Genomic DNA, 26,578 nt, shown 5'->3' with positions numbered 1-26,578 from the left:
GAATCCCTCTGGAGTTCAGTCCCCAGTGCCACCCAAAAAAAAAAAAAAAAAGCTGGAACCAGGCGTGGTTGTGCACGCTTGTAATCCCAGTACTTGGGAGGCTGAGACGGGAGGATCTCAGAGATTCAAAGACAGGTACTTAGTGAGGTTCTCAGCAACTTAGTGAGACCCTTTTTCCAAATAAAAATATAAAATAGGTCTGGGAGTATAGCCCAGAGGTAGAGAGCCCCTGAGTTCTATCCCCAGCACCACAGAAAACAACGGGGGGGGGGGGTGCTGGGAGGTCGCTTAGTGCTGGAGCACTGAAGTGAGGGGTACTGTTGCTAAGCTCTGAACTGAGCCTCTGTGGCCACGATCTGGGTGCTCTGAGTACCCTCCTGAGCTCCATTGAGTACCCCGGGGTACCCCAGGGAGCCCATCCGAGCACCCTGGGTTCTCCTTTGCTGCCCCACAGCCGGCTGCTCAGGACGAGCCTCCGGAGTCCGTGTCACAGGCCCGGGAACCCAGAGCAGGCGCTGCAGAGGTGCTGTGTGATGAGGTCAGCCGGGCCTTCCTGCCTTTCCAGGCTGCCTTCCAGGTGCTGGGGGCGGGGAAGTACTCCCTCGAGTCTGGGCGCAGCGCTGGGGAGGCGTTGGCCGCCTCCTCTCCAATGCCAACAGGCAGCCGGTAAGCAGGGCTGGCAGAGGCCCTTCTGCGGCTGCTCACTCCGTCCCTGTCCTCTCGGGGCCCGTCCCCGTCCTCTCGGGGCCCGGCAGCATTTATATGCCGTCCGCACGCACTCAGGACCACGGAAGGCAGCAGCCTCGAGAAGCGGGGAGCAGGGCCAGCGTTTGCTCCATTTTCCTGATGGGGAAACTGAGTCACGAAGAAAGGCAATGCTTTTCCCAGTAGAGAAGGTGAACTCGAGCCCCCGCGGTGGTCACAAAGCCATCTCGACCGTGCTGTCCTGTCTCCTTAACAGGCCGCGGCTCTGCGGGCTTAGCTCCGAGGGCCCATGGTTCTGGACTGCTCTCCCTTCTGGAGCACTGGGCGGGTGCTCCTGGCTGCCACCCTGCTCCCTGAGTGTATGAGTGTCATAAAGCCAAGCGCGTGCTATGCTCGGCACCTAAGGGTGGGTGCTCCTGGCTGCCACCCTGCTCCCTGAGTGTATGAATGTCATAAAGCCAAGCGCGTGCTATGCTCGGCACCTAAGGGTGGGTGCTCCTGGCTGCCACCCTGCTCCCTGAGTGTATGAATGTCATAAAGCCACGCGCGTGCTGTGCTCAGCACCTAAGGGTGTTGGCTGCCTTCAGCTGACAGATCAGTTTTTACTTATGGTTTACATAGAGGGCTCTTCCTTCATTTTTTGCATACTTTGGGAAAAGCCTGGTGGTTGAACTTTCCAGTATGTTTACCTAAGAGGTAAATGGCAGCCCTTTGGCCTGGTGACGGCCGTTGATGTCGTCACATTGCACAAGGAGAGAAGCCAGCCAGGAGGCAGGCCATGGCGGAGGTGCCCTTGAATGGGAAGGCATGAGCGCTGCTTGTTGATGCCGCTTCTCTGGCTTCCTTTGCCCAGTGGCACCACCTGAATTCGTGAGCACTTGAGAAAATGCAGGGTAGAGTATTCTTTCTTAAGTATGTCTTTAAATGACTGGTAGAATTTAGAATAGGCCATTTTTAGTAAGAAGAGGGTCACCTGCGGCACTGACCTTTGAAGTGAAAAGGTGGAGGCAGACTGGAGGCAGTGTGCTTGGAGACAGCGGTGCTGATGCGGAGGAGGAGGAGGAGGAGGCCCCGCCCCCAGTCCAGAAGCAGCCCCCTGCCGCACAGGGCGCCAGCATGGGCACATGCGCCCCAGCTCCAGGCCTTCCAGCGCCTCTCTCCCAACAGACACCTTGAAAACCAATTGCTTTGCCAACTCTTTGACTCTTACGTTAAAAAATAAAACAAAACAATGATTACCTGAAGGAGCAGAGGCACCTTGGCACGGCCAGGCTCCTCCTCCTTCTAAATTGCTCCTTCCTTGGGGCCATCTGTCCTGAGAGCAGGAGGGCTGAGAGCAACCTTTGCAATCCGCATGTTCCCCCACCCAGACACGCTTGGTGCCCTGGCGTAACCCCGTGGGAGGAGGCTGGGAGCCCCGGGAGGCTGCCCTTGCGCCGGAGACTCTGGCCTCCGCAGAGGTGAGGATATGGAGATCTCGGAGCGCCCAGTCATGGGGGAGGTTCTGGACTGTGAAGAGGAAGAGGCTGGGCGTGCTGAGCGCGCCTCCGTGGCACGCAGGAAGGAGAAGCCCGAGGAAACAGTGCTGGAAGGAAGAGCTTGGCTTTCCATTCCCAGAGCGAGGCGAGGGGCGCGGGGCTCACAGCAGTCGGGCTGCCCAGCCGCCTCAAGGATGTGCGCCAGCCTTTCTGGGCTCCTTGCTTCCCTCCCTAAAAGGGGGGTTCACCAGACCTGGCCCCTTTCTAGCTAGCTTAAGTGGTGGGTGTTTGTGGTAAATATGCGTGCCTCAAAGGAGTGGCTCTGGAGACAGAAATGGCTGTCGGATGTGATGTCAAGCTGTGCCGTGCATGTGACAAGCCAGCTCCTCTTTCTTAGGCAGATATTTTCAAGTAGTAAAATTGGTGGCAGGTAGCGAGTAGACGGGCGGGGCAGGGGCCTGGCGGGGAGGATGGGGCAGGGGCTTCTTCAGCTGCGTGTGCTCTGCTTGTGAACGGTACCGCCACGCTGGCTTGGCCCTGGGGAAGGAGGAGTCGAAAGGAGGGTCCCTTCCGCCTTCGTCCTTGCTCGCTGGTGACCGCAGAGCTTCGGGGCTTTTGTCATAGATGGGCCCTCGTCATCGTTCTGAATCCTTCTCTGAAGAAGCATGTTGCTTTTTGGAAAATTGCTCTTCCAACCCCACCGCTCATCTCTGGGCCCAGAAATCCCACTGCTGACCTTGCAGGCTCTTCCTGCCAGGAGACGGGAGCAGGCTCGGAGTGTCACCTGTGAGAGCGAAGCCTCGGGGCCGAGCCCTGGGGTCCCTGTGCTCTCGAGGGCCCGCGCTGCTGGCTCTGCGAGGCCTAAAGCCGCCAACTGGGGACAAAAGGGCCAGGGTGACCCTTTATTTTTGTCCTCTGACAATACACACACAACTGTTTTCTGCTGCGCTTGGGAAAATATAACTGGATTAACTCTGACTCATCGTTTTGGAAGCAAAAAAAGATAAGAGATGCTCGCAGCTGCCGCATTTATTTCAACTTATAATTGAAATCCGCAAACGCAGCAAACTTGTTACCCTTTTCAGGATTCACGAACCATGTGAAAATGAATTTGGCATAACTAGGCTACAGGCTATTAATTGAATTCCCTGGATACGAACCTCCTTTTAAAGATTAGGGTTTCTTTCTCCCTTGGCTGCCTGAGGATTGACTCCACCGTGAACAACACGGCACTGTGGATCTGGGTCAGGGAGCTCAGGACCAGCTCACTGCCCGGGTAGAAACAGACGGCCCAAGCCTGCGGCTGCCCTTGGAAGGCTGGGGCACCTGGATGGGAGCTCGCAAGGCAAACCAAGGCGCAGCGCTCTAGACGGCAGCAGATGTCAGACGACTGACTTTGGAATGACCTATGAGGCCTTCAATTGGGAAAAGCAAAGCAAACCCACACAGCTGCTCAGAAGACAAGATGAGGCTTCCAGGATGACCTCTTGGTTTGCAACCGGCTTTTCTGCTGGTGCCATGGGAGAAAAATGCAGACACGTGCTGGAGCTCAGCACTTGGGGCTCCGTGGAGAGAAGACAGAGAACCGTGAGAAAGCCTGTGAGGGAAACCGTCCAGTTCCTCTGGGTGATGGCAGTGGGGAGGCATGACCTCACAGCGAGTGATTCCAAGGAGTGGCCTGCTGCTGGCAGGCAAGCCTTCCCCTCAGCACCGCCTTCAGAATTTTCCACATCTGTGAAGAAGAGGGCCCTAAGCATTCATATTCTGTTGGTCGGCGGGATTTACCATGGATTACATACGCAAAGCACCATCATAAGAACCCTCAGCTAAACCCTTCTGCTTTCTACCTAAGATAATTTTCTTGGGCCACAGTGGGGAGATATCTTAAAATATTGAATGCAGTATTAGCAAATCCTGTTTAGCTATTTATTAGGTTTCGTTCTAATCTGCATTCTTAAACTCTGTGGTCTAATAAAACCCTAAGAACATCCTCTGCCAGTAGAACCAGGGACAGAAATACGATAGAACCAGGGACAGAAGCACAAAGTCATTTCTATTCCTCATTCTGTATATAGCCAACTCAACTGCAGGGCATAAATATGAGTCGTCGTGCTATTTGGGGACAGAACCTGGTTGCCAAGCCAGAATCTTAGCGGAACAACTGCCAAAGATCCTGGAACTTAAAATGCAGCAGCTTTGCTGATTTAATGAAATGGTTTCTAAAAAGCTTTCAGTGACTAACTTGGTACTCCCAGCACCCCTGCTCCGATTACTCTAAGACGCTCAGTCCTGCACCTGCTTCGCGTCTTCCGCAGCACCTCAGCTGTCCCCTCCTGTCACTCGGCTCTGATGGAATGCTAGAACTACTTTTCTCAAGAGCCCATCTGTTTCCTTCCCAGCACTGTGGCCTCGCAAGGTCTCATCTCTGCCACATGGTTTGCCTAAGGGTCCCCACAGTTAGAAAGCAGAATGCCAGTGCTACATGCAGCACCCTGGCAGGAGAGAGGGGTCAAATCCAGGACAGGACTCCCGCTGGGAAGCCACAATTTCTACTCAGTGTTAAATCCTACTGGGAAAACTCAGAGACAATGGAGATGTCAGCATCTTTTCTCCCAGGTGTGGTTAAAGCCACACCTGGGTCCTCCAGCAGGAGTTGGGTTCCCCGTAGATCTCCGGGGTCCTCTCCTGTCCCCCTTGCCTGCTGCGGGTTAGCAGATGGAGATGATCTCTTGCCCTGCTGTGCTCCAGCAGGGCCGGGGCGCCGCATCCTTCCTCGGGGCACACGAGGCTTCCTGAGGGCGCCGTCGTGGGCCTGGCAGGGGCGTGGGTCAGGTTGCACCAGGGACGGACCTGTGACTATGCCTCTGAGCCACTCCGGTTGCCTGAAACTTTGACAAATAGCTTCAGAGTCAAAGTTCAGACAGCAAATAAGTGAGTTTTGACTATCTGTCATTGTAAACTTCCAGATGCCGACAGGTTAAATTGCCTCCTAAGTCCCCTCGGGCTCCGTCTCCCTCCAGCTGCACATTCTGGGATTGAGACAAATGAGCGCAGACTCGCAGCCTCGGAACAGTTCTGCCGGAGCAGCACGGCGCAGGGCCTGCTTCCTACTGTGGCATGTGCTGGTCTAGCAAGTGCTGGACGGGTTAAAAGTCTATCTTAATAGAATTTTATTCTGCAAGGACAAAAAGAATAAATGGGTTGCTTTGAATAGGTTTTTGGTGGAGATTAAGCATGTATAATAAACCCCACACCATTATCAATGTTACATAAATCTAGAAGAGAACTAAAAGGATGGAGAAAATCAGTTTGCGGTCTTTATTTGCATAGGCCAATAGTTCAGACGCCCTTAGCTACTGTTCCTGTCATCTGTGTGAGTCCCAGGCCCCTACGCTTTTCCCGTTATTACGCAGTGTGTAACTTGGCACGGGAGGCTGGGCATCGTGCAGTGGGCATGCATGCACTCCCATACACATCCCTGGGCTCTGTCCTGGGTTGTAGTGTGACCCTCTCAGGACCCTTCGGGCTCCTGTGCCAACCATGTACACCCCAGGTCAAGGCGAAACTATTACAGTGGCAAGAAAGAGGGACCCCACTGAGCCAGATGAGTTAATGTTAATAAAAGTGCCGCAGCTGGTAGACCAGTGAGCGTCACTGTGACGTAACGAAGCTTTTTCTTATGAAGACCTGTAGATTTGCCCGGCAGCACCAGAGCCATGCTCGGTCTGGTCCATGATTCTGTCCACAGGGACTTGGGATGATTATGTGCTTGCGAATCGGGTTTTCCCATCTGGCTGGTGGGGACGGACCCTGCCCTCCGTCCCATGTGAGCATGAGCCACTGTTCCTTCTAGTCTTCTCCCGGGGCTCCTTCTCTGGCCTGGGACAGAGGACAGAGCCTCCTATGCCTGTGTGTCCACATGCTGCTGCCTGGTCAGGGGAGGAAAGTCGGATCCGTGTCCATCTCTGTGTAGCTCTCAGGACTCTGATCTTGGGACGTGGCCACCTTAGTCTCCCTGGGCCTTCTGCACGCTAGAACGTGGTCGGCTGGCAGGCTCTGCCTGGCTCCCTCCCTGTGGGCTCTGTAAGGCATCCCTGGACAACCGCAAGGCTCACCGGGTAGTTTCCCCCTTAGGAATCACTGCCCCTCATTGCCCGAGGTTCGGTGTCTTGCATACTGCGCTTAACGCGCTTTTCCTGTTTGCTTGTATTATGCAGGAGAGAAAATCCAGTGCCTGCTCCTTCATCTCCACTGTGGAGACTTTGTGATTTTCTTTTCTTTCCCAGCACCAGAAAGCTTGATGCAGGCTCTGGAAGACTTAGATTACCTGGCAGCCCTGGATAACGATGGGAATCTTTCAGAATTTGGAATCATCATGTCAGAGTTTCCTCTGGACCCACAGCTCTCCAAGTCTATTTTAGCAGCCTGCGAATTTGACTGTGTAGATGAGATGTTAACCATTGCCGCCATGGTCACAGGTATCCTTCAGTGACTGCTCTTGTGCTGTGAGTTTGTGCCACGTAGAGATGTAAATGCAGTCCAGCTGAAAGTGTATTTCAAGAGGTACATAGCAGAGACAGTGACCAGTTCATTTAGCCTTTTGAACTGATAGTGAAGTGTTTTAATAGATTAAAAAGGAAAAAATAGAAAAATTATCTTTACATTAAAAATCTAAATCAAAATCCAGTGAATTTTCTAACCAGGCATGTGAAAACATGTCACGTTTGTTTTAGCCACTAGCAGTGCTCTTCCCAAGTAACGCTGCGCGCGACTCCAGTTGCCCGGCATTACTCTTCCCGGCTCCCGTTTGCTTGTGTTCTTGGGCTGGCAGCACAGACCAGACGTCGCGCTACATCAGAGCGCAGTCCTAGCCCTCCTGTGTCTGGGCTCCGAGCTCCGTGGTCCTTTCAATTTCTGCTGGAATATGGGCAGGTGGTACAGACCTTAGCAAAGCAACATGGAGAGTTAGGTTAGAACAAAGAGGACAAAGGAGAAAGAATTAGGACAGCGCTCTGTTAATTTCTTTGTCCTTTATGCAAACAAGAGTTACAAATACAGAGAACCAAGACAGGCGAGTCCCACAAACAGTAGTGACCCTGCCCGGCCCCTGGTACAAGATGGAGCGTGCTCACCAGCTCTGACCGCACCACTTTTGTGTTTCAAAGCTCCGTCTTGCTTTTCGCACCTGCCTCCGGGAGCAGAAGAGGCTGCCTTGAGTTCCTGGAGGACATTTCTACATCCGGAAGGAGACCACTTCACCCTCATCAACATCTACAAGGCCTACCAAGACGTGGTGCTGAGCTGCGCCAGCCAGTGTAAGTGGCGCTGCAGCTCTCGGGAGCCACCACCTCGTCCCGTCTTCTGTTCCCAGTGAGGCTGAGTTCTTAAGAGTGGCTCTCGGCTCACCACCCGTACCTCCAGCTTGTGAGGGCCACGGTGGCAGGAGACACAGGGACTTGGGAAGATCAGATGTCTCTAAGCGTCCACCTGTCAGAGCTCTGGTGTGTCTTTTCATAGCCTGGCACGTTGGCTCTGCCCATGGAGAAAGGAACAGACCACCAAGAGCCAACCCCCACTCCACGTAGGCGTGGAGGCTGCCCAGTGCGAGGGGGCGGAGGTGCGCCTGAGCGTGGCCCCGGGCAGAGACAGGAGCCCACGTGCCAGAGCAAACTGGACACTCCTCTACGAGGCCAGAGCCCAGGCGGCCAGTGAGCAGCTCCTTTCTTAAAGGAGGAGTCACTGCACCATTTCCCATGAAGTGTCTTTTGCTTCCAAAGATGGCATGAAAAGTATGTGAAACGAGGCAGGCAGTAGGCTCATTTAAAGAGCAGGGAGCTAGTGTTTCAGAGCTGAGAGGAAAAAGCTGTCAGCAGAGCCAGTATCTGGGGCCTCAGGGCATCTTTTGAGGACAGACAGGAGGGCGGCCATGCTTGACCAAGTACAGGTTCTCGTTGCCGAGGCCTGAGTGGATAGGACAGGGTACACGAGGATCCTCTGCACGCTGCAAGACATGTGCATCCCAGGTCCAGGAGGAACTATTATAAGTGACAAGAGGGAGTAACCACACTGAACCTGTGAGTGCATTGTACTACAGGAGGTGCGGCTGGGGAGACAAGTGCGCGTCACTGCAGCAGAACCAGTATGATCCCAGGTAGCAGTCCTTTGGGGGAGTGAGAGGTGAGGTGCTTTCGTGGACCAGTTTACACTGTAAGCTTTCTCCTTCCTGGTATGATTAAATGCTTTAGCCGTGTACATCCTCACCACACCTGAGACAAAAATGTAGACCTTATTCCGACATGGTGGCGAACGCCTATAATCGCAGTACTTGGGAGGCTGAGACAGGAGGATGCCAGGTTCAAAGCCAGCCTCAGCAATTTAATGAGACACTGTTTCAAAATAAAAAAAGGCTGGGAGTGTAGTTCAGAGGTGCAATGCCCCTGGCTTCAATCAGCAGTACCACAAGAGGAAAATAAAATGTAGTTCTTCACACAGCCTCCTCTGCTGCTCAGCAGCTGCAGATTAAGAAGAACTCTTAAATCAGCCATTCCCACAGTGCACCTGGATCACAGAACCTCAGCGGCGGCACAGGTGTCGCCGGCACCCCCTCCCCTCGCTGGCAGTGCCACAGACGGCTGGCTAGCCAAGAGCCCCGCCCCACCACCTCCCCCCGCGCTCGCGTGCCCCGCTCCTTAGAAGCGGAGAGTGCGCTGCCGAAGGCAGTGCGGCCCCTTCACGCGGGGCACAGCTCTTTTCTAACTGCCCCTTTGTACCTCTCTGCCAGCTGGAGTGGAGAAATGGTGTCACGATCACTTCCTCAACTGCTCTGCACTCAGGATGGCCGACATCATCCGGGCGGAACTCACGGAGATCATCAAGCGGATCGAGCTTCCCTACGCGGAGCCTGCCTTCGGCTCCAGCGAGAACAGCCTGAGCGTCAAGAAGGCGCTGCTGTCCGGGTACTTCATGCAGGTGAGCAGCACAGCCGGCCGGGGCAGGACGTCCTGCCGGTGACCTCTTGCATGGGAGGTGCTTTCACTGACTGCTGTTTATTTTGCAGTAATGGGGATTGAACTCAGGAGCATTCTACCTCCGAGCTACATCCCAGCCCTATATTTTTGTTTTGTGTTTTTGATGATGCTGGGGATGGAACCCAGAAGCATTCTACCTCTGAGCTACACCCTCAGCCCTATTTTTTATTCTTTATTTTGAAACAGGGTTTCACTAAATTGTAGTGGGCCTCCCTAAGTAGCTGAGGCTGGCCACAAACCTGCAATCCTCCCGTCTCCACCTCCCAAGTACTGGGATTGCAAGCGTGCGCCACCACACCCAGATGACATTAACTTCAAATAAAACTAGAGAAGTATGCCATTAAAGATGTGCATTTTAATATACTGCCCCTCGAGGGAATAGACACAAGCGAGGATATGTTAACTTTTTCCCAAAGGACAGAGATCTTCTTTGATTACAGAAGAGCAGCGGAACACGAGACAGCCCGTCAACTCACCTGTTTAGCTGGGGACGCTAATGCCCAGCAGCTAAAAGCATCGTCTCATTTCTGCGTCAGCCTCGAGAAGGCTGACGAGTGTGCATTACACAAGGGTGCCCTTCACCTAATGGTGTGAAGGTATCGTCGTATTTCCACATAAACTCTGAAGCGGTCTTAACAGAGAAGCCTGACATTTCAACAGATTTCCCCATCTGTGGGAAAAAGTAAGGCATCCACGTCAGAGGGCGATGGTCAGGACCAGATGAGCTAAAGCACCACATGCACAACCGTCAGCAGTTGTGCGTGTGCGGCCTGTGGTACGGCGGCTCAACAGGCTGTTGTTACATGAGCACTAACCCCGGCCTTACAGCGGCACGGTTCCAGCAGACTGCCCTGAAATTGCTGACGGTACTCAACATCAGCACCGTCTGTTTTACTAATGGTTTATTTTCTGTATCTGAAAACAGGAAACCGGAGTGGCAAATTTTGTTTTTCTTTATGAAATACTTTGGGATTTTTTCAACATTTCTGTGCCTGGATCTCCATGCTGATGTGAAATCTGTCAAATTATGCCTTTCAGATCGCTCGAGACGTCGATGGGTCAGGCAACTACCTAATGCTGACGCATAAGCAGGTGGCCCAGCTGCACCCCCTGTCTGGTTACGCCATCACCAAGAAGATGCCTGAGTGGGTCCTCTTCCATCAGTTCAGCATATCTGAGAACAACTACATCAGGATCAGCTCGGCAATCTCCCCGGAACTGTAAGCTTAATAGAGAAGAGGCTTCTTTTGAATTCACTTGTTAGAAGTAGGAGACGGTCAGGTGTGGTGGTGCACGCTTGTAATCCCCGCGCTTGGGAGGTGGAGACAGGAGGATCGTGCAGGTTCGAAGCCAGCCGCGCTGGCTTAAGGGACCCTGTTTCCAAATAAAAATATAAAAAAATAAGCCTGGGAGTGTACCCCAGAGGTAGGAGGGTTTTTCCCAGGAACCCCAGTACCACCACCAAAAAAAAAAAAAAAGTAGGGCACAGATTTGTATTTGACTCCATTTTCAGTTAAAATGGCTTTACGCCAGCAGCTGTCTTGCTGTATGCAGAATACCAACCATGGGTGCGTCTCTGTGGACCCTAGGAGACATTCTGCCTTTGAGGAAATTATAGCTTAAGAAGTGTCCAAGGGTTAAAGCCTGATTCCTCTTTAGAGGAGGCCGGTGTTCGGGGAAGGCCCCTTAGCAGGCAGAGCCCTTGAGGCCTGAGCACAGCCATGTTTAGGAGCAGCGGAGTCACTGCGGCCAGAGCTCCTGGGCGGGAGCAGGTGAAGTGGAAGAGGCGGCGGGTGCCCGGGGCCGCAGGCCTTGTGGCCGCGCTGGGGCAGTGAGCAAGAGGACCAGCTCTATCTATGGATCTCTATGACTGCCAAGAGCAGGATGGGCAGCAAGTGCAACACTGAGAACGGAGACCTGTCGCTCAGAAGCCGGCGCAGCTTCTGGTCCATTTTGGAGCCACCACTACTGTGGGGGCCCCAGGATGATCGCGGCAGCAGCCACGAGTGCTGTCCCAGGTGGTCAGCTGGAGCGGCTCGGTGGGGAGGGCTCTGGCTAGGAGAGAGGCAAGCCCCCGGTGCCCCCCGAGGCTCTCCCGAGCCAATGCTCAGGCCCCTCTCCTGGGATGACGGCTTCAGGGGACTCCCTCCGGGTGGTGGTGGACAGGACCCGACGGGCCTGACACTGGCGATGCCCAGTCACCTAGAAATGCACTGGGTGGGCTGCACGAGAACCAGGACTTACTCTACAAAAGCAGACTGAGGTCCTGGGAGTTCACATCAAGCACCAGGTGTCCGGGTAGATTCTCCATGGCCAGGAGGGGCTCAGACATGATGCCTGGTTGTGATGACCCTGTCCCCATCTAATTTTTTGTCTTAAACAGATTTATGCAACTGGCCCCACCATACTACTTCACTAACCTGCCCCCTAGTGAAAGTAAGGACATTCTCCAGCAAGTGACGGGCCACCTGGCCCCGATTTCCACCATGAACAAAGAGCAGACCCCGCGTGAGAAGTGCCCCGAGGCGGCCGACCAGCGCTGCTCGCTCCAGTGACCACGCCCAACGCAGCGGCGCCGCACGGGTGCTCCAGAGAAGAAGTAACACTGTGTACATGGTTTTAAAATAAAATAGAGGAGTTTTGATTGAGTTCTTTAAAGTACTACTTCATGATTTTCTTCTTATTTGGAGTTTTTAATTAACTGTTCATAATTTGACCAAAATTTAAAAGAGCTATTTTGTAAATGTGTCAGACACATGGAACAGAACCCTACTTTTTGTAGAGGACTTTAACCTAAATAAAGTCATGAGTTTTTCAGTAAACACCCACTGGGTTTTCTGGTAATTTTACAAACAAGCCCACAGCTGTCCACGGAGCATGGGCTAGACAGACAGGTGGTCTTTCAGCTGCTCCATGATCTCAGTCATCTTCGCGCTTGGGATCAACATCACCGTCCGCAAGGGCTTCATCGGCACATCATCAAAAGACCACCGGCCTCCCAGGCAAGTGTCGCTCTCCTCCTGCACAGAGTAGCTGAACTTCAGGACAGCCTTCTACGGCGAAAGACAAACCATGACGTCAGAATGTGGATGCGCAAAGGCACGCCCCATTTCATCCACAATGGAGAATACTGCGTCTCGTACATTCAAATAAGAATCACATCCGAAGGAAGCAGAGGTCAGAGCAAAGCTCCAGTGGGACACGCGGAAATTACGACTCACTCACTGCAGTTCTGACCACGCACCGATCGAGGTGGGCGTTACTAAGAGTTGAACAGGCAGCCCAGGGGTGCTGGAGCTTCTGCCCGACGGCCTCTAATTCCAAACTTGCGCACATTTATGATCTCATTTGATTCTCAAAGTAATTCTGTGACAGGTAAATGGAACTGCGACCCCCTAACATTTGCTACTCGATGGGAAGAATCACCTCCAAATGCTGATGGAACTTCCCACACCCCCTGCTCGCTTCCTTAGCATCAGGCTGCTGCACGGATGTGGGTTAAGTCTGCATAACCAGGTAACCTGGATACACCCACCATAAATCCCTAAGACGGTCTGTCTGAGGTGCTGAGGCATATGCTGTGTGTGTGTGGTGCTGGGGATTCTACCTTCAAGCTACGGCCCAGCCCAGTTTTATTTATTTGGAAATAGGGTCCCGCTAAATCGTGGAGGCCTCACTAAATTGCTGAGGCTGGCTTCAGTCCTGTGATCCTCCTGTTTCAGCCTCCCAAGTACTGCGATTACAAGCATCTGCCACAGTGTCTAACTCAAGGCATACATTTTTTTAGAAATTATTTTTACCTTACTTCCTAGAAAGCAGAGGCAGAGCTGAATCTATACTGCTTCAGCCCTCAGTGAAGTCTTCAAAGTAATAAGGAACATTGCCAACTCAGAAAAAACATTTCCCCCTGAGATTTACTTCAAGATTTCTCAGAGGACGTTGGAAGTTGATTGTCCACAGCTCAAGCTACCTATAGAGAGAGCACTAGAGGTCCCACCCGAGCGATGACACCTGAGCACTGGGTGAGCCAGGCAATCTCCCGCAGACTCAGCCCCAGGCCTGCGAGCCACGCCACATTGGCCTCGGGGTGCGGTGTTAGCACCCGACGGCTCCCTGGGCAGGCCGCGCTGCGGTCTTCCCCAAGCTCCCTGCAGGAGTGGGTGGGACGCTGGTGACCAGCCTTCCACGCGCCTCCCCGTGCCGGGCACGGCGGCAGCTGCCCATCGGCGGCCACGCCGCACTCAAAACGTAAAATGGGAGAACAATAAATCTTGACCGTGTTCAAGAAATCCTTATCAATATCAAAACAGGTAAGACAGAATATCTTACCTCATAGAAAAATTCTTCCTCTGCATTTGCAAACATTAACTCGTCCATCTTCTGGGTGTTACGTTTCTTTTTGGAACTGGTTTTCCCTGCGTCCACAAAAGTCTTACTGATCAGCAGGTAGTAGGCGCACTTCCCACAGGGCTTGTTCGTTCTCTGGGCTTCCGCTAGCTCTTTCCTGCAACATGTGCACACAACATTCACCCCCAGGTCAGATTAAATCTGTCCACAAGTTGGAGAACGGGGGAATCAGGAGGAATGGGGGTGGCCCTGCATGGCCCAGGCCGAGGGGTCATCCTGGTGGACGCTTAGAGGCAGGATTCACCTACGCTGTCAACTGAACCATTATGGTGCCACTTAGGATGAACTGTATGCCGAATTTGAATTTCTGTAGATAGCAACAAAGACATGAGTCTTAAGTTCACTCAGGAGCACTGCTCTTAGTGCAAAGTGGAAAATACCTAAGAATCCAGCTGGTATGCTGAGGCATGCCTGCAGTCCCAGTACTTGGAGGCTGAGATTGGAGGATTGAGGGTTCAAGGCCAGCTTCAGCAACTTTGGTAGGCCCTCAGCAATTTAGTTGGACCCTGTTTCAAAATAAAAATTAAATAGGCCTGGGGTATAGCTCGGAGGTAAAACACCCCTGGGTTCAGGAGGCCGGGTTCCCTTCAGCACCAAAAAAAACCCCAAAAAACTAAAACCCTAAGAATCTGAATTTTGTAAAGCAATGACCATTTAACCAAAACATACAAAGACACACAGCCCAACCAACATTACCACAGCATGTGACACTACACGGTCTCTAATCACTGAGCTGGGACGTGTGTGTGTGTGTGTGTGTGTGTGTGTGTGTGTGTGTGTGTGTGTGGTACTGGGGTTCCTGGAAGCCCTTCTACCTCCGGGCTACACTCCCAGACCTATTTTTACATTTTTATTTGGAAACAGGGTCTCCTAAGCCAGCGCGCGCGGCTGGCTTCCAACCTGCGCGATCCTCCTGTCTCTGCCTCCCAAGCGCAGGGATTACAAGCGTGCGCCACCACGCTTGGCATGAGCTGGGACTAATTTTTGACACTGCAGAAAGTGCATGGAAATGGGAACCCTAATTTCTAGAACAGTCAATGCAAAGGCAATAAAATCTCCTCAAAATTACACACAGCCCTCTGCATCTGGCTGCCCCTGAACTGAAGTGTAAAGAAATAGAACAATCCGCATTAGCTCTAATAAAAAATCAGAAAAAGCAGATCAGCCATCTGTGAAACAAAGTAAATGTGAGCTCCAGGTATCCAGAAAAAACAAACCACAATAAACACGAAACCCGTATGGGAGAAGCGCACTGAGTAGCGGCGGAGGTGGAGCCAGAGACCGCCAGCCAGAGCAGGTGCGTGGTGCGCCCTGCAGCCGCCCGCGAGGCCATGGCGCGGAGGCCCTGCCACCTCTCCTGTTTCACACCACAGCAGCACAGCTCTCAGTCCACTTAGTTTGAAGACTTCATGGTTCTGATATTTAAATATTTTGTAAACTTAAAACTCTTGCATTAAACGACAGCAAAAGCCCCCAAGAAGCAAGAGACATGTGTCGACTCTACTCATAAAACGTACTAATGACATGCGGGGATTGGCCTCTATTTTGTTACTGTCCCTGCTGAGCATTTTATTGGAAGATATGGAAATCTCTGAAGGTGAAAAACATCAATCAAATAGGGCTAAAAAAGTCTATATTCATCTACTTTTTAACCACTTAAATCCTTAAGGATATTAAAATTACTGTCACAAGTCATCAAAACTCTTCAACATGCCAACTATTCGAAATGGGACGCACCCGTGCTCATTTTCTTTCTTGCCATTTAAATCCTCAAGAATATCGGGCCGGGCGTGGTGGCGCACGCTTGTAATCCCCGCGCTTGGGAGGCGGGGATCACAGGTTCGAAGCCAGCCGCGCTGACTTAAGAGACCCTGTTTCCAAATAAAAACTTACATAGGTGTGAGAGTGTAGCCTGGAGGTAGAAGGCCCCTGGGGGATTCCACCCCAGTCCCACCAATCAATCAATCCTTAAGAATATTAAAATTACTGTCACAAGTCATCACAACTCCCCAAAAAGCCAACTATCCTAAATGGAACGCACCCGTTCTCCTCACACTAAACTTGTTTCCAGCCAGGTGAGGGCTCCTTCTATCCTACATCTAAATCATATTTCTGACTCAGCTTGGGAAAACAACTGTTTGGAGGCGTTTTCCGGAGCGCTTACTGCAGCTGCTGGTGCAGGGGCAGCGCGATCTGCGGGGGCACGTTAAGGAACCGCTCGCTCAGCAGGAGCCCCACGGGCTGGGCGGTGTCGCTGAAAAGCTTGTCCAGCTGGTCAACCACAGTCTTTTCACAGCTCTTCTTACAGAAGCCTAGAAGCAATTCTTTAATTTGTTCAGCACACGGGGTCCCCTAGAAAGCAAAGAGAAAGCCCACTTTTATCCCAGGCCCTCGAGAGTGAGCGCCCGCTTTTCATCTCACAGGTGGGGCTCCCTGCCACAGCTCTCGGCGTCCGCGTCTTAGTGCTGAGCTCACACTTTCTCTAAAGTAGCCACTGCCTAGTTACAGCCCGTGGCTGGAGATGAGACAGGGTAAAATTAGCACTCAGGCGCTGGCAGAGCGATTCTAGTCCATCTCATGAAAACACTTGGAAATAACTGGAGGGTGCATCTTAAAGTCAAGATAAAGAACAGCCTTGATCTCAAGAGAGGAAGCAGCTGGCATATATTCACTGGGACTCCTCAGTGAGTCAATAAAAGGAGATGAGGCTGGCGTGGTGGCGCACGCTTATAATCCCAGCATTTGGGAGGCTGAGACAGGAGGATCGCGGTTTGCCGCCAGCCTCAGCTACTACTTAGTGAGGACCTTCACAACTCAGTGAGACCCTATTTCAAAATAGAATAAAAAATAGGGCTGGGGTGTAGCTTGGAGGTAGAACGCCCCTGGGTTCCATCCTCAGTAATGCAAAAAAACAAATAAAAAAAGGGAGACAAATCAAAGCACAGGCCAATGCCGCCTCCTGCCCTCAACCTCAGAAATTGGCCGAGGCTCAGACCGTGCGGGCTACATGCGGAGCGAGGCAGCCAGCTGCAGACAGAGTGAACACAGCTGGCGCGTCAGAGCCCCGTCAACACCAGGGACCGAGGCAGTGGTGATGCCAGCCACAGGAGGGGAGACCTGGAACTGGCTAAGTTCCTCAAGGCAGAACCACCCATCAGGCTGAAGGGTAAAGATTTCGTAAAAGTGCATATCCTTACAGCTAATGGCCTCTGCAGAAAAGACATCTGCACATCAGGCGTGGTGGCACATGCCTATTACTTCAGTACTTGGGAGGCTGAGACAGGAGGATCCCAGGTTTGAGGCCAGCCTCGGCAGTCTAGTGAGATTCAATATCTTAGCAAGACTGTTTCAAAATAAAAAATAAAACAGGGCTGGGGGTGTGACTCAGAGGTAAAGTGTGCCTGGCTTCAATTCTAAATAACACACACACAGACAATTTCACAATACATAAAGTGCTTTTGCCCCAAGGAATAAACCACTCAGATGCCACCCAGTGAAACTAACCTTTCTTTCAGTTAAATTTAGAAGGCTTATGAAACCAAAAATCTCATCTTCATCCACGTCATCATCGCTGTCTTCTGAAACATCTGTTTGCTACTTAAAAAGGAAAAAATATTTAAACTTTGTATTTGGTTAGAAAAAGTAAAATACCAAACCTTAGGCCCGGGACCTTGTGTTTCGTTTCACTTTTCAAAAGCGAAACCCCGTCTCTCGCCGCCAGCTCAGAAGCGGCGCAGCTCACCGCACCGACAGGCATGGCTCGTCCTCCCTTCCCCGCCCTCTTTCCATTCCGAATGAGCTCATCTTGCTCCAGACTTCTACATACAAGATCTTTAAGACATTTCCCTTTACCAGATTCTCGATATATTATAGAAGCCAGAAGAGGTACAAATGCATTGTGTGGGCAGGAGAGTGCTAGGAATTGAACCCAGGAGCATTCCACCTCTGAGCTACACCCCCAGCCCTACTTTGCTTTTATTTTGAAACAGGGTCTCACTAGGTGAATGAGAATCTCACTACTTTTTTTTTTTTTTTTTTTTGGTACCGGGCATAGAACCCAGAGACCTTCTGCCTCCAAGCTACACCCTCAGTCCTATTTTTTATTCTTTATTTTGAAACAGGGTCTCACTGAATTGCAAAAGGCCTCACTAAGTAGCTGAGGCTGTCTGTGAAACACAATCCTCCTGTCTCAGCCTCCTGAATGCTGGGATGACAAGCGTGCCCACCACGCTGGGCAGAGTCTCACTACTTTGAGGCTCTCCTTGAACCTCTGACCCTCCTGTCTCAGCCTCCCAACAATGGGATGATAGGCAGGAGCCCCCAAGCCCGGCATTACAAATGCAATTCTAATTTGTTTTCCCAACCGTCTGGCTGGAGCTGGCCCTTGCTTGTCTCAGCAGGTGGCCACACTCATAACTCATGTTTGCAGAGCACTTGCCAGCCTGTGCATTAGCGAAGCTGGACCAGGCTGACCACTTGCACCTACCCCAGGGCAGGAGAGGGGAGGGGAGAGCAAGGAAGGAAACGGGGAATCCACAAAACGATGAGGACTGCAGCGGTGGCTCCAACCCGAGCCTCCTGGCTCTGGCCTCCGGCCCTCCACTGGACTCCCCACACACCGTGCCCCGCCATGCTTTACCCGTACCCGCCTCCTCACTGCAGCCCAGCACCAGCGAGGAGCCGCAGCGTGGGCACTCAGGAACGCTCGCTCCGCACCAAGGACGGCGGGGCGCCTACCCTGCTCCGGTGGGAAGGACTCGGCGCAGCCGCCCTTCCGCACTGCGCTCTGATGGCCTCTCTCGCCCTCAGCAGGATGTGTTACGTTCAACAAAGCAAGATGACACATGAGGAGTGGCCAGGTAGCTAATGAGGAGAATAACGATGCACTGGAGGACCCAGGGCATGCTTGCTCTTGAAGGAGAAATGGGAGAGGAGTCCAGAAAAAGTTACAGATGCCGCCTGATCCTCCAGGACCAAAGCTAGACCCCTTCCTATTCTTCAGGGGACCCTGCTACGTGTGAAACCTGTGCACGGGGGTCCTCACAGACAAAAGCCCGCGGCAAGCAAGGCAAGTCCTTGATTTTAAACTCTAAGAAATAAAAAAATAATGATTTTAGAAGAAGCGTACCCAGCGACTGAGCAATGAGCCCTGCGAAGCCCTTACTGTCCCTCCCTCCCGCCCCACGGGCCTGCCCAGCATCCAGGCAGGACTACACGGGTCTGCCTCCAGTGCGTCTAGGGTCACAGGCACATCTACCGCCGTCGGCCTCTCCAGGAAGAGCTTTCCCTGCCTGGCTGTCTTTCGCTTCACTAACCCTCCTCACTCAGCAGCTTGCCACGGCCACAGAGAACTCAGGCTCTCAGGCCTCCTCTCCAGCTCCTCACTCCAAACAGCGCACGTGCATCGACCCGCTGCCCCACCCTCTGCTTGCTCTGACCGCAGGACTGCCTTCCACGTCGAGTTCAAAGCCACTGCAGTCGGCTCCCAGAACAGACGCCTCTGATCTCCGGACACCTCAAGCGTGTCAGGCTCTTTGTGAGCTGAATCCCAGGATTTAAGCTGTGTTGAGGATATAAGCCAGCGCCTCGCGTCCACACCCGCAGACCTCAGAAGGCCCTGGTCCCTAGAGAGCACGCTGACGGAGGAGCGCGCAGTCTGTCTGCCCGTTGCAGAGTCCTGTGTCAGTAGCTGGGGGCGCTCAAGGGGCCTGAGGATTCACCTTCCCAGCGCTCGCTCACAGGACGGCAAGCTAGACGCCCAGAAGGCTACCACGGGTTCTATTTCTCTCTTTGCTTCACATTTAGCGCCACAGGTCAGAAAGTTCCCACTGTATCTAGCAACAAAGGTGCTGGTGAGCTAGCCTTCAGTGTCAAAATTTTAGTGGCATAAAGCCTGATTTGAGGCCGAGGGGAGGAGGAAGTCCAAGACTTCTCAAGAATTTTGACTTTGGAGACAAAGCAAGATGGCTGAAGCTGAGGAGTTAGAGTGGACATTAGACTGAACGGGGGGTTTTTCTTTGCTTTTCACAGGTGTCACACACACACACACACACACACACACACACACACACACAACACTTGCCAGGTGCTGAAATTCTAAGCACTCAGCAACTCTCTTGCTCCCTACCCACCCTGCAAGGTAGTTGCTAACATTACCCTGATTTATGGAGATGAAAAAAGATATAAATTAAGGTCACCAGGGCAAACCGCATCTTCCGCAGATGGGCCAAAGACATCTCCCATCCTGCACTCTCTTGACACGGTACCTGGACACTGCCCACGGGTGTGGGCTCCCCTGGGGAGAACGGTGTCTATGCACGCCAAGCAAACAAAGGGAATGACCCAGAATCATAAAATGTCACTCACTGCCACCTGGATCTTTGGGGCTGCTTGCTCTTGGAACCCAACCAGTGTGTGGAGGAGCTGAGGTCCTTGGCCCAGAGTCCTGGCTCGGCCCCAACAGCCAGCCAGCAGAATGTGCTAGTCACAGGCATCAGCCACCTTGCAAGCGAAGCCCCGGTCCTCTCTGCGCCTCCCCAGCTAACGACACAGAGCAGGAGCAGAGATGAGTTGTCCTCACTGAGCTCTGTCCAAACCAGAGCCAGGAACCAAATACTGAGCACGCTATTCTACAACACTACGCTGCGGGCTCCAGGAGCCGCCGCAGGAGCATCAGCAGGGCCTGGAGGCAGCCGAGTCCTTGGTGCGGACTCCCTCCGACACCGAGAGCGGCGAGCCCTCCTGCAGAGGCTCCTCCCTGGCTCGGACGTCCCTCGCGACTGCTTCCCTTCTACTTCCCCGGCCTTTCCCTTCAGTCTCCTCTGTGGCCCCCCCATCCAGGCAGTGCCGGCGTCCCCGGTGTCTGTCCCAGCCCTCTGTGGACGGCCCCCACCACGTGTGTGGCTTCACTGATGGCGCCGGTGCTGAAGACTCCAGAGGCTCCAGCTGGTGCTCAGTGTCTCGCCTGCACCTCCCCTAGGCACCCCTCAGGAGGTGTGAAGCCGGGGTCCCCACCGCTTCCTAAGCTGGCCTTCTGGTGTCCACGTCCTGGTTGCTCAGGCCGGAAACATGGGAGGCATCCTTGCGCAGCCCGTATCTCACACGCTCCATCAACCACATGCTAAGAAAGCCCCGGCACGTTTCCCTCCTAGGTGTCTTCTGAGTCAGCCCACTTCTCCCCGTCCACTGCCACGGCCTGGTCACTGCTCTGAGCTGCCTTGGGCCACTGCGACGGCCTTCTGACCAGCCTCTGCGGGACCTCCTGCCGGCTGGAGCGGGAGAGGGCAGAGAGCTCACTGAGTAACAGTGAACACAGCATCCTGCTCACCTTAACCACGCTCCCGATGTGGTTCTGCTGGATCAGGAGGTCTGTCAGTTCTGCAGTGTTCACAGGAGCCTTTAGGAAAAGCTAAAAGGAGAAAAAAAATGTTCTAAATTAGGATCAAAGCATGATTTGTAATAAAAATCCAAATCCCTTATTCAAATGAAAATACTGACCTTTTAATGACTTGACCAAGAAGATGACCTAGAAAAGCAATCCCCAAAGGAAGAGAAAAGCCCAGCAGAGTCAAAGCAAGCTAAAGGGGAGATTCCCGAGACGAGGCAGTCAGTGATAGGGAGGAGAGGGAGGGAGAATGGGAGGAGGATGACCATCAGGGCCGGACGGCGGGCGTCACTGGCGCCTGTAAAGGTAGAGAACGAAGGCCAACCGTCCGGGGTGCAGGACTGGAGGCAGAGCGATCCCGCTGCGTTCGAAGGTGCGGGCCAATGAGACCACAGAACTCTTCTGCCCCACGAGGCCGGATGTGATTTGAAGAAAGCAGAACAGTAGCTCAAGCGATGAGCAGATGAAAAGGACATTTTAGGACAGAAAACCCTTCTGCTAATCAGGGGAGGGATCTTGGAGCAGAAGCACAAAGAGGTGGCCCTGAAAAGAGGAACAAAGGAAAGCGCAGAGGACAGGAATGGGGACTCTGAGGGGAGGAGCCGCGCGCCTGCAGTGGCCTGGACCCTCTCAGAAGAGCAAGGTTATCTGGAACAAGCAAAGCACAGTACCTGCTGCAGTAATTTCTTGATCCCATCATAGTCATTATGTGAGATGGAATAAGCTTCAAAGTCAACATTCACTTCCTGTAGAGGACACACAAAACAAATGGTCACATAAAATGTTTATGATTTCGGCATTATTTCCTACTTTGCACTCTGTTCTTTTTTTTTTTATCCATTTTCATTCTTTTAGTTTATTAGTCATCTACAGAAAATGCAAAGGAAAAAAAACAAAAAAAGTTACCTAAGTGACTATAAATGTCTAAGGTTGAAAATAGGTAAAGACTGCCATCTGGACAGATCGCAAATACACGGACCACTTCCTCGTGGGACACAAAAGCTTGAGAGAAATAAAACACTCAGAGTGACCTGGTGTAAATGCCAAGAAAACCTAGTCCAGATAAGACAGTGCTAGCAGCCACAAGAAGAAAATATCATTTATCTGGCTACAAAAAGAGAGTAAATAAGAAAATCACTTAAAAAAAAAAACAAGTAGTGGTCCTCCACAACTTAGTGAGACCCTGTTTCAAAATAAGGAGCTGGGCATGGTGGCGCACGCTTGTAATCCCCGCGCTTGGGAGGCGGAGACAGGAGGATCACGCAGGTTCGAAGCTAGCCTCGCTGGCTTAAGAGACCCTGTTTCCAAATAAAAAATATAAAAATAGGTCTGGGAGTGTAGCCTGGAGGTAGAAGGGTTTCCAGGAACCCCAGTACCTCCACAAAAAAAAAAAAAAAAAGAATAAAAAATAGGGCTGGGGATGTAGCTCGGGGGGAGAATGCCCCTGGATTAAATCCCGAGTACCACACACACACACAAAATAGTAGTAATAATAATGATGATGATAATATAAATAACAGCAGGGACTCTTAGGTCTGCAGATGCCCAATGAGTAACTAAAAGCAGGATAAAGTTGGGCATCTCTGCCTTCCTTTTGTGTGTCTCCTTTATTACCTGGAGCTCTGGGTCAGCCTGCTCAGCTCTGTGCGTAGGTATGATAACCATTTAAGGAGCGTTTATCTAAAATCTAGTAATATAAGGTTTACTAGCTATAAATTGCCTAATCTTGTCTCCCTTTAAGACTGAGAGAACATACACAGGGACATGACCGACCGTCAGCTTTTCCAGCACTAGACCTGGAGTGGAGCCTGGAGCCTCCAGTCATCGCCCCTTCCAAGACCACAGGAATGATGGAGAAACATCTGAACAGACGGAAACTGGACCCTCAAGTGATGACTTCACAATAAGCTCACAGAGCCAGAACTGAAAGAACCAGGACTGCATGGACCTCCTGTTCCCAGCCCAGGCTCTTCCTGGACTTCAACCTCATGCTCCTGTGAGCACAAAGACTGAGATGCTGCACTTCACGGGGCCTTCCCAATACGGCTCAGGATTAGTTCCTCTCCTGCTTTGTCTCGTTACTTTTTCTGTTTGGTGTTTGGGGAAAGCGGCCTGACTTGGCTTGTGCGGCCCCTTGAAGTCCGGCCTCTGGACTAGGACTCCAATTGCAATGTGAGCACTGAATGAGTTAGAACTAAATGCACAGGGCCTGGAATGGCGTGCATCATCACCATCATCACTGCTGGAGGGTAAATTCTCACAAATAGAACTACTGAACCAGGGAATGTATATGCTTTAAATTTTGACAAATATCGTCAAGTTACCGCCAAAGAGAATGTGAGCTCTTCCAGTCCTACCAATCAGTATATGTAAGTGCCTATTTTTCTAAACTATCGTCAATGATGTTATTACGGTACACATATTTGTTATTGGTACAATGTAATTGTACACAAACATGGATTCATTGTGATATGCTCATATATGCACATAACATAATCTGGTCAATTTCATTCCTCAGTAATCTCCTCCCCTCCCCATCTACTTTACAATACACAATTTTTTTTGCAGGTCTGGGATGAAACCGAGGGGCATTCGACTTCTGAGCTACACCCCCAGCCCTATTTTTTACTTCTTATTTTGAAACAGGGTCTCTCTCACTCAGTTGTGGAGGAACTCACTAAGTAGCCGAGGCTGTCCGCGAACCATGATCCTCAGGTCTCAGCCTCTTGAATGCTGGGATTACAAGCCTGTGACACCACGACCAACTACAATACACAAATGTTTAACCACTGGCAGTCTAAAAGTGAATAATAAATAAGTTTTTCCATGTTAATGCAAGAAGCACTGATTTCTATAAACCCCAAATTAGAAAAGATAGCCTAAGTTCTTCGAAGTGAAAAGTGGTGAGGTGGTAATCAAAGCAAGAAGCCAAAGCACAGAGCAACCTGGAAAGAAAGTAAGTTGGGTGCAGTGCCGCACACCTGTGACACTCATACTTGGGAGGCTGAAACAGGAGAAGCGCAGGTTCAAAGTCAGCCTCGGCCAGTAGTGAGACTCTCATCAACCCAGCAAGACCCTGTTTCAAAATTAGAATAAAAAAAGGGCTGGGAATAGCTCACAAGTAGAATGCCCCTGGGTTCAATCCCCAGTACCACACAGAGAAAAAGGAAAATCTGTCATCTACCTGCACCGCAGGCTCCCCCCTCAGCTGCAGCCACACTTGTCTGCATCGTCCCCTCCACGCTCACTGACTCATTCTTACCTCTTTGATTTTACTTCCCAACACTTCCTCCTAAGTATTCCGATCCAGCCATCCTGGCTGCCTTTTGGTCCCTCTACCATGAGAACCTGAGGTTTTCTTTTTTAATCTTTTTGCAGTTCTGGGGATGGAACCCAGTCGTTTTACCTCCAAGCTACACCCCCAGCCCTATTTTTTTTTGAAACAGGGCCTCACTAACTGTAGGAGTTAAGGACGCATTCTGAGCTGTGAAGTGAGCTGAGACCCACATGATCTCTGGCTGTAAGTGAAGTGTATGTTGTAGAGAGACACGAATGGAGAAATCAAGCCAGTTAAAGCTATTCTAGTAGGGTGGGCAAGAGAGGATGGGGTGTGGACAAGGACGGTTTACAGAATCAATGCTAAGTGTCTGCATCCTAAAGGTACCTTACACAGGATTTACTGATGGCTGGATGTGGGATAAGGAAAGGGAGGAATTAAAGTTAAGTCCTGGGTTTGAGCAACTGATGAATTTAAGGACCATTTACAGACACGGTGACGATTAGGAAGAGCCTAAGTCGCAAATACTGCTTTGGACAGTTAAGCTTGCAGTACCTGCTTAAACATTCAACAGTCTTGTTGCAGATCACTCAGTCCTAATTATCCGTCCAACGAATAAAGGCCTATAACGCCAGGCACCTGGTACTAGGTATTGGAAAAAGCGGAACCCAGTTCTATGAGTTCATGAAAACAGTCTGACCAGGTCAGCTGTCCCAGGGAGGCAGAAAGTACAGCTTAGCTGAGATCCGAACCAAGAAGAACACTTTGCAAGAGGCACAGCACTTGAAAAGACTACAGAACAAGACAGCAGGAAGGCTTCAAGAAACGAAACGGGGCTGCCACGAAGCAGGAGACCTGCCCCGGGGCGGGGAGCGGACGACCTGGGGCCCTGTTGCCTCATCCTAACTCCGGGGCCTTAGGCAACTAAGCAGAGCCATTGGCGAGTTTAAGTACGTACTGGCGCGTTCTGGGAATGGGAGATAACCCCAGTGTGGAAGAAACTGACGCGGAACTCGAGTCATCTCCATTCTGCGCACTGACCCCAGGGTCAGGGAAGTCACTACTCCCGTACAGTCTTTGTGGCCAAAAGTTTATTCTCAGGCATAGACCCAGCTGGGATCGCGCGTGCGACTCACCTCGTCCACGATCTCGTCATCCTCATCCTCTTCTGGGTCACTGTCTTCACTATCTTCGTCCTCATCCTCGACCTCATCTTCCTCTTCTTCCTCCTGGCGCTGAACGGGGACTCCAGGCTGCCGCGGGGCCCCAGTGCCCACGGCTCGCCGCTTGGCTTTGGACGCCATGCTGCCGCCCGCACTGCGCCTGCGCAGGCCGGTCTTCCGGGCCGGCCCAAAGCGGCCCGGGGGGGACAACGAAGGAAGCAGCTTGGGGCCGGCTCGCTGTAAGCCCAGGGCCCCTTCTGGATTCCACAGCCGTGGTGTTTCAAACCTACGTCCGTCCTGGAGTCCCGTTGTGCCCTTATCTATCCTTCCTCCCTCTTTTCGAGGCTCCCCCTGTCCTTCGCGCAGTGGTTCGATCCACCAGCCGCGGTCCTTCCGCCGGGGTCTGTAGGCCCATGCGCATGCGCGATGGGCCGGCCAGGGCTGGAGGGCCACGCGCATGCGTGATGGGCCGGCGGGGCTGAGGGGCGTGCGCATGCGCGATGGGCCGGCCAGGCGCTCCGTGGTGTAGGTTCATGGACCCGGACCTGAGTACCTGAGCTCCTTGGGGCTCAGCAGTCGCCCGGCGGCTCAGGATACTGAATCGGTGAGGGGTGCCCGCGCTGTTGTTATTGCCCCTTGCAGCGTCTTCGCTGGTACTGCGAGATCCCACGACGGGGCCCCGTGGGCAGGGTCCCCCCCCATAGCCCATTCGGGGCTTCGCCAGGCCCGCGAGGTAGGCATCCCTGCCCAAGGCACCGATGAAGACGTGGATAAGCGGGCCTTAGCGAAGTGTGACCAACGGGGCTGGCCTGGTGTGGGCTCTGGCCGGAAGGACACGAATCCTCGCAAACGCCCAACACCCTGGTCAGACCCGGACAGCAAGGGCTGCCGGAGAGTTCTTTTTTTTTTTTTTTTTTTTTTTTTTAAGCAATGTGACAACTGTTAGTGTTTGGGGGCATTAGGATAGTCTCAAAGGCCAGAGAGAATTGGGACAACGGGCCAGTGACAAACAGGAGAGCTGCCACCCCAGAGCTCAAGTGGAAGTGCCAGCATCTCTCTATTTCAAGGAAAGCAAGAGGAGATTAAAGAAGCTTGAACCAAATAAATTGAGCCAACCAGTCAGGTTTATACCACAG

The 26,578-nt window shown here is 52.2% G+C and overlaps 2 protein-coding genes across 2 annotated transcripts in view; one reads left to right on the top strand and one right to left on the bottom strand.

Annotated features, from left to right (window-relative positions):
* DHX32 (DEAH-box helicase 32 (putative)) overlaps positions 1 to 11,766 on the top strand; it is a gene marked incomplete at both ends in the record, with an annotated part of 37,189 nt that extends 25,423 nt beyond the window's left edge. Inside the window, 5 exons of the mRNA XM_080693809.1 lie at positions 6,470 to 6,661; positions 7,349 to 7,498; positions 8,965 to 9,152; positions 10,250 to 10,431; positions 11,595 to 11,766. Of these exons, the coding sequence (XP_080549935.1) occupies positions 6,470 to 6,661; positions 7,349 to 7,498; positions 8,965 to 9,152; positions 10,250 to 10,431; positions 11,595 to 11,766 (884 nt within the window). The remainder of the gene's footprint in view (positions 1 to 6,469; positions 6,662 to 7,348; positions 7,499 to 8,964; positions 9,153 to 10,249; positions 10,432 to 11,594) is intronic.
* Positions 11,767 to 12,093: 327 nt separating this feature from the next.
* BCCIP (BRCA2 and CDKN1A interacting protein) lies at positions 12,094 to 25,583 on the bottom strand (the record flags this gene model as incomplete). The annotated part of the gene is made up of 7 exons (XM_080693720.1): positions 12,094 to 12,264; positions 13,541 to 13,715; positions 15,783 to 15,970; positions 17,123 to 17,212; positions 20,946 to 21,026; positions 21,674 to 21,748; positions 25,416 to 25,583. 7 exons carry the CDS (start codon positions 25,581 to 25,583, stop codon positions 12,094 to 12,096), a joined length of 948 nt encoding a protein of 315 aa, XP_080549846.1.
* Between the last annotated feature and the right edge of the window lie 995 nt (positions 25,584 to 26,578).

This window comes from Muscardinus avellanarius (assembly GCF_963383645.1).
Source record: "Muscardinus avellanarius genome assembly, chromosome: 4".
Lineage (NCBI taxonomy): Eukaryota > Metazoa > Chordata > Mammalia > Rodentia > Gliridae > Muscardinus > Muscardinus avellanarius.
Note: the sequence above shows the minus strand (reverse complement) of the source record. Positions and strands in the feature narration are given on the sequence as shown.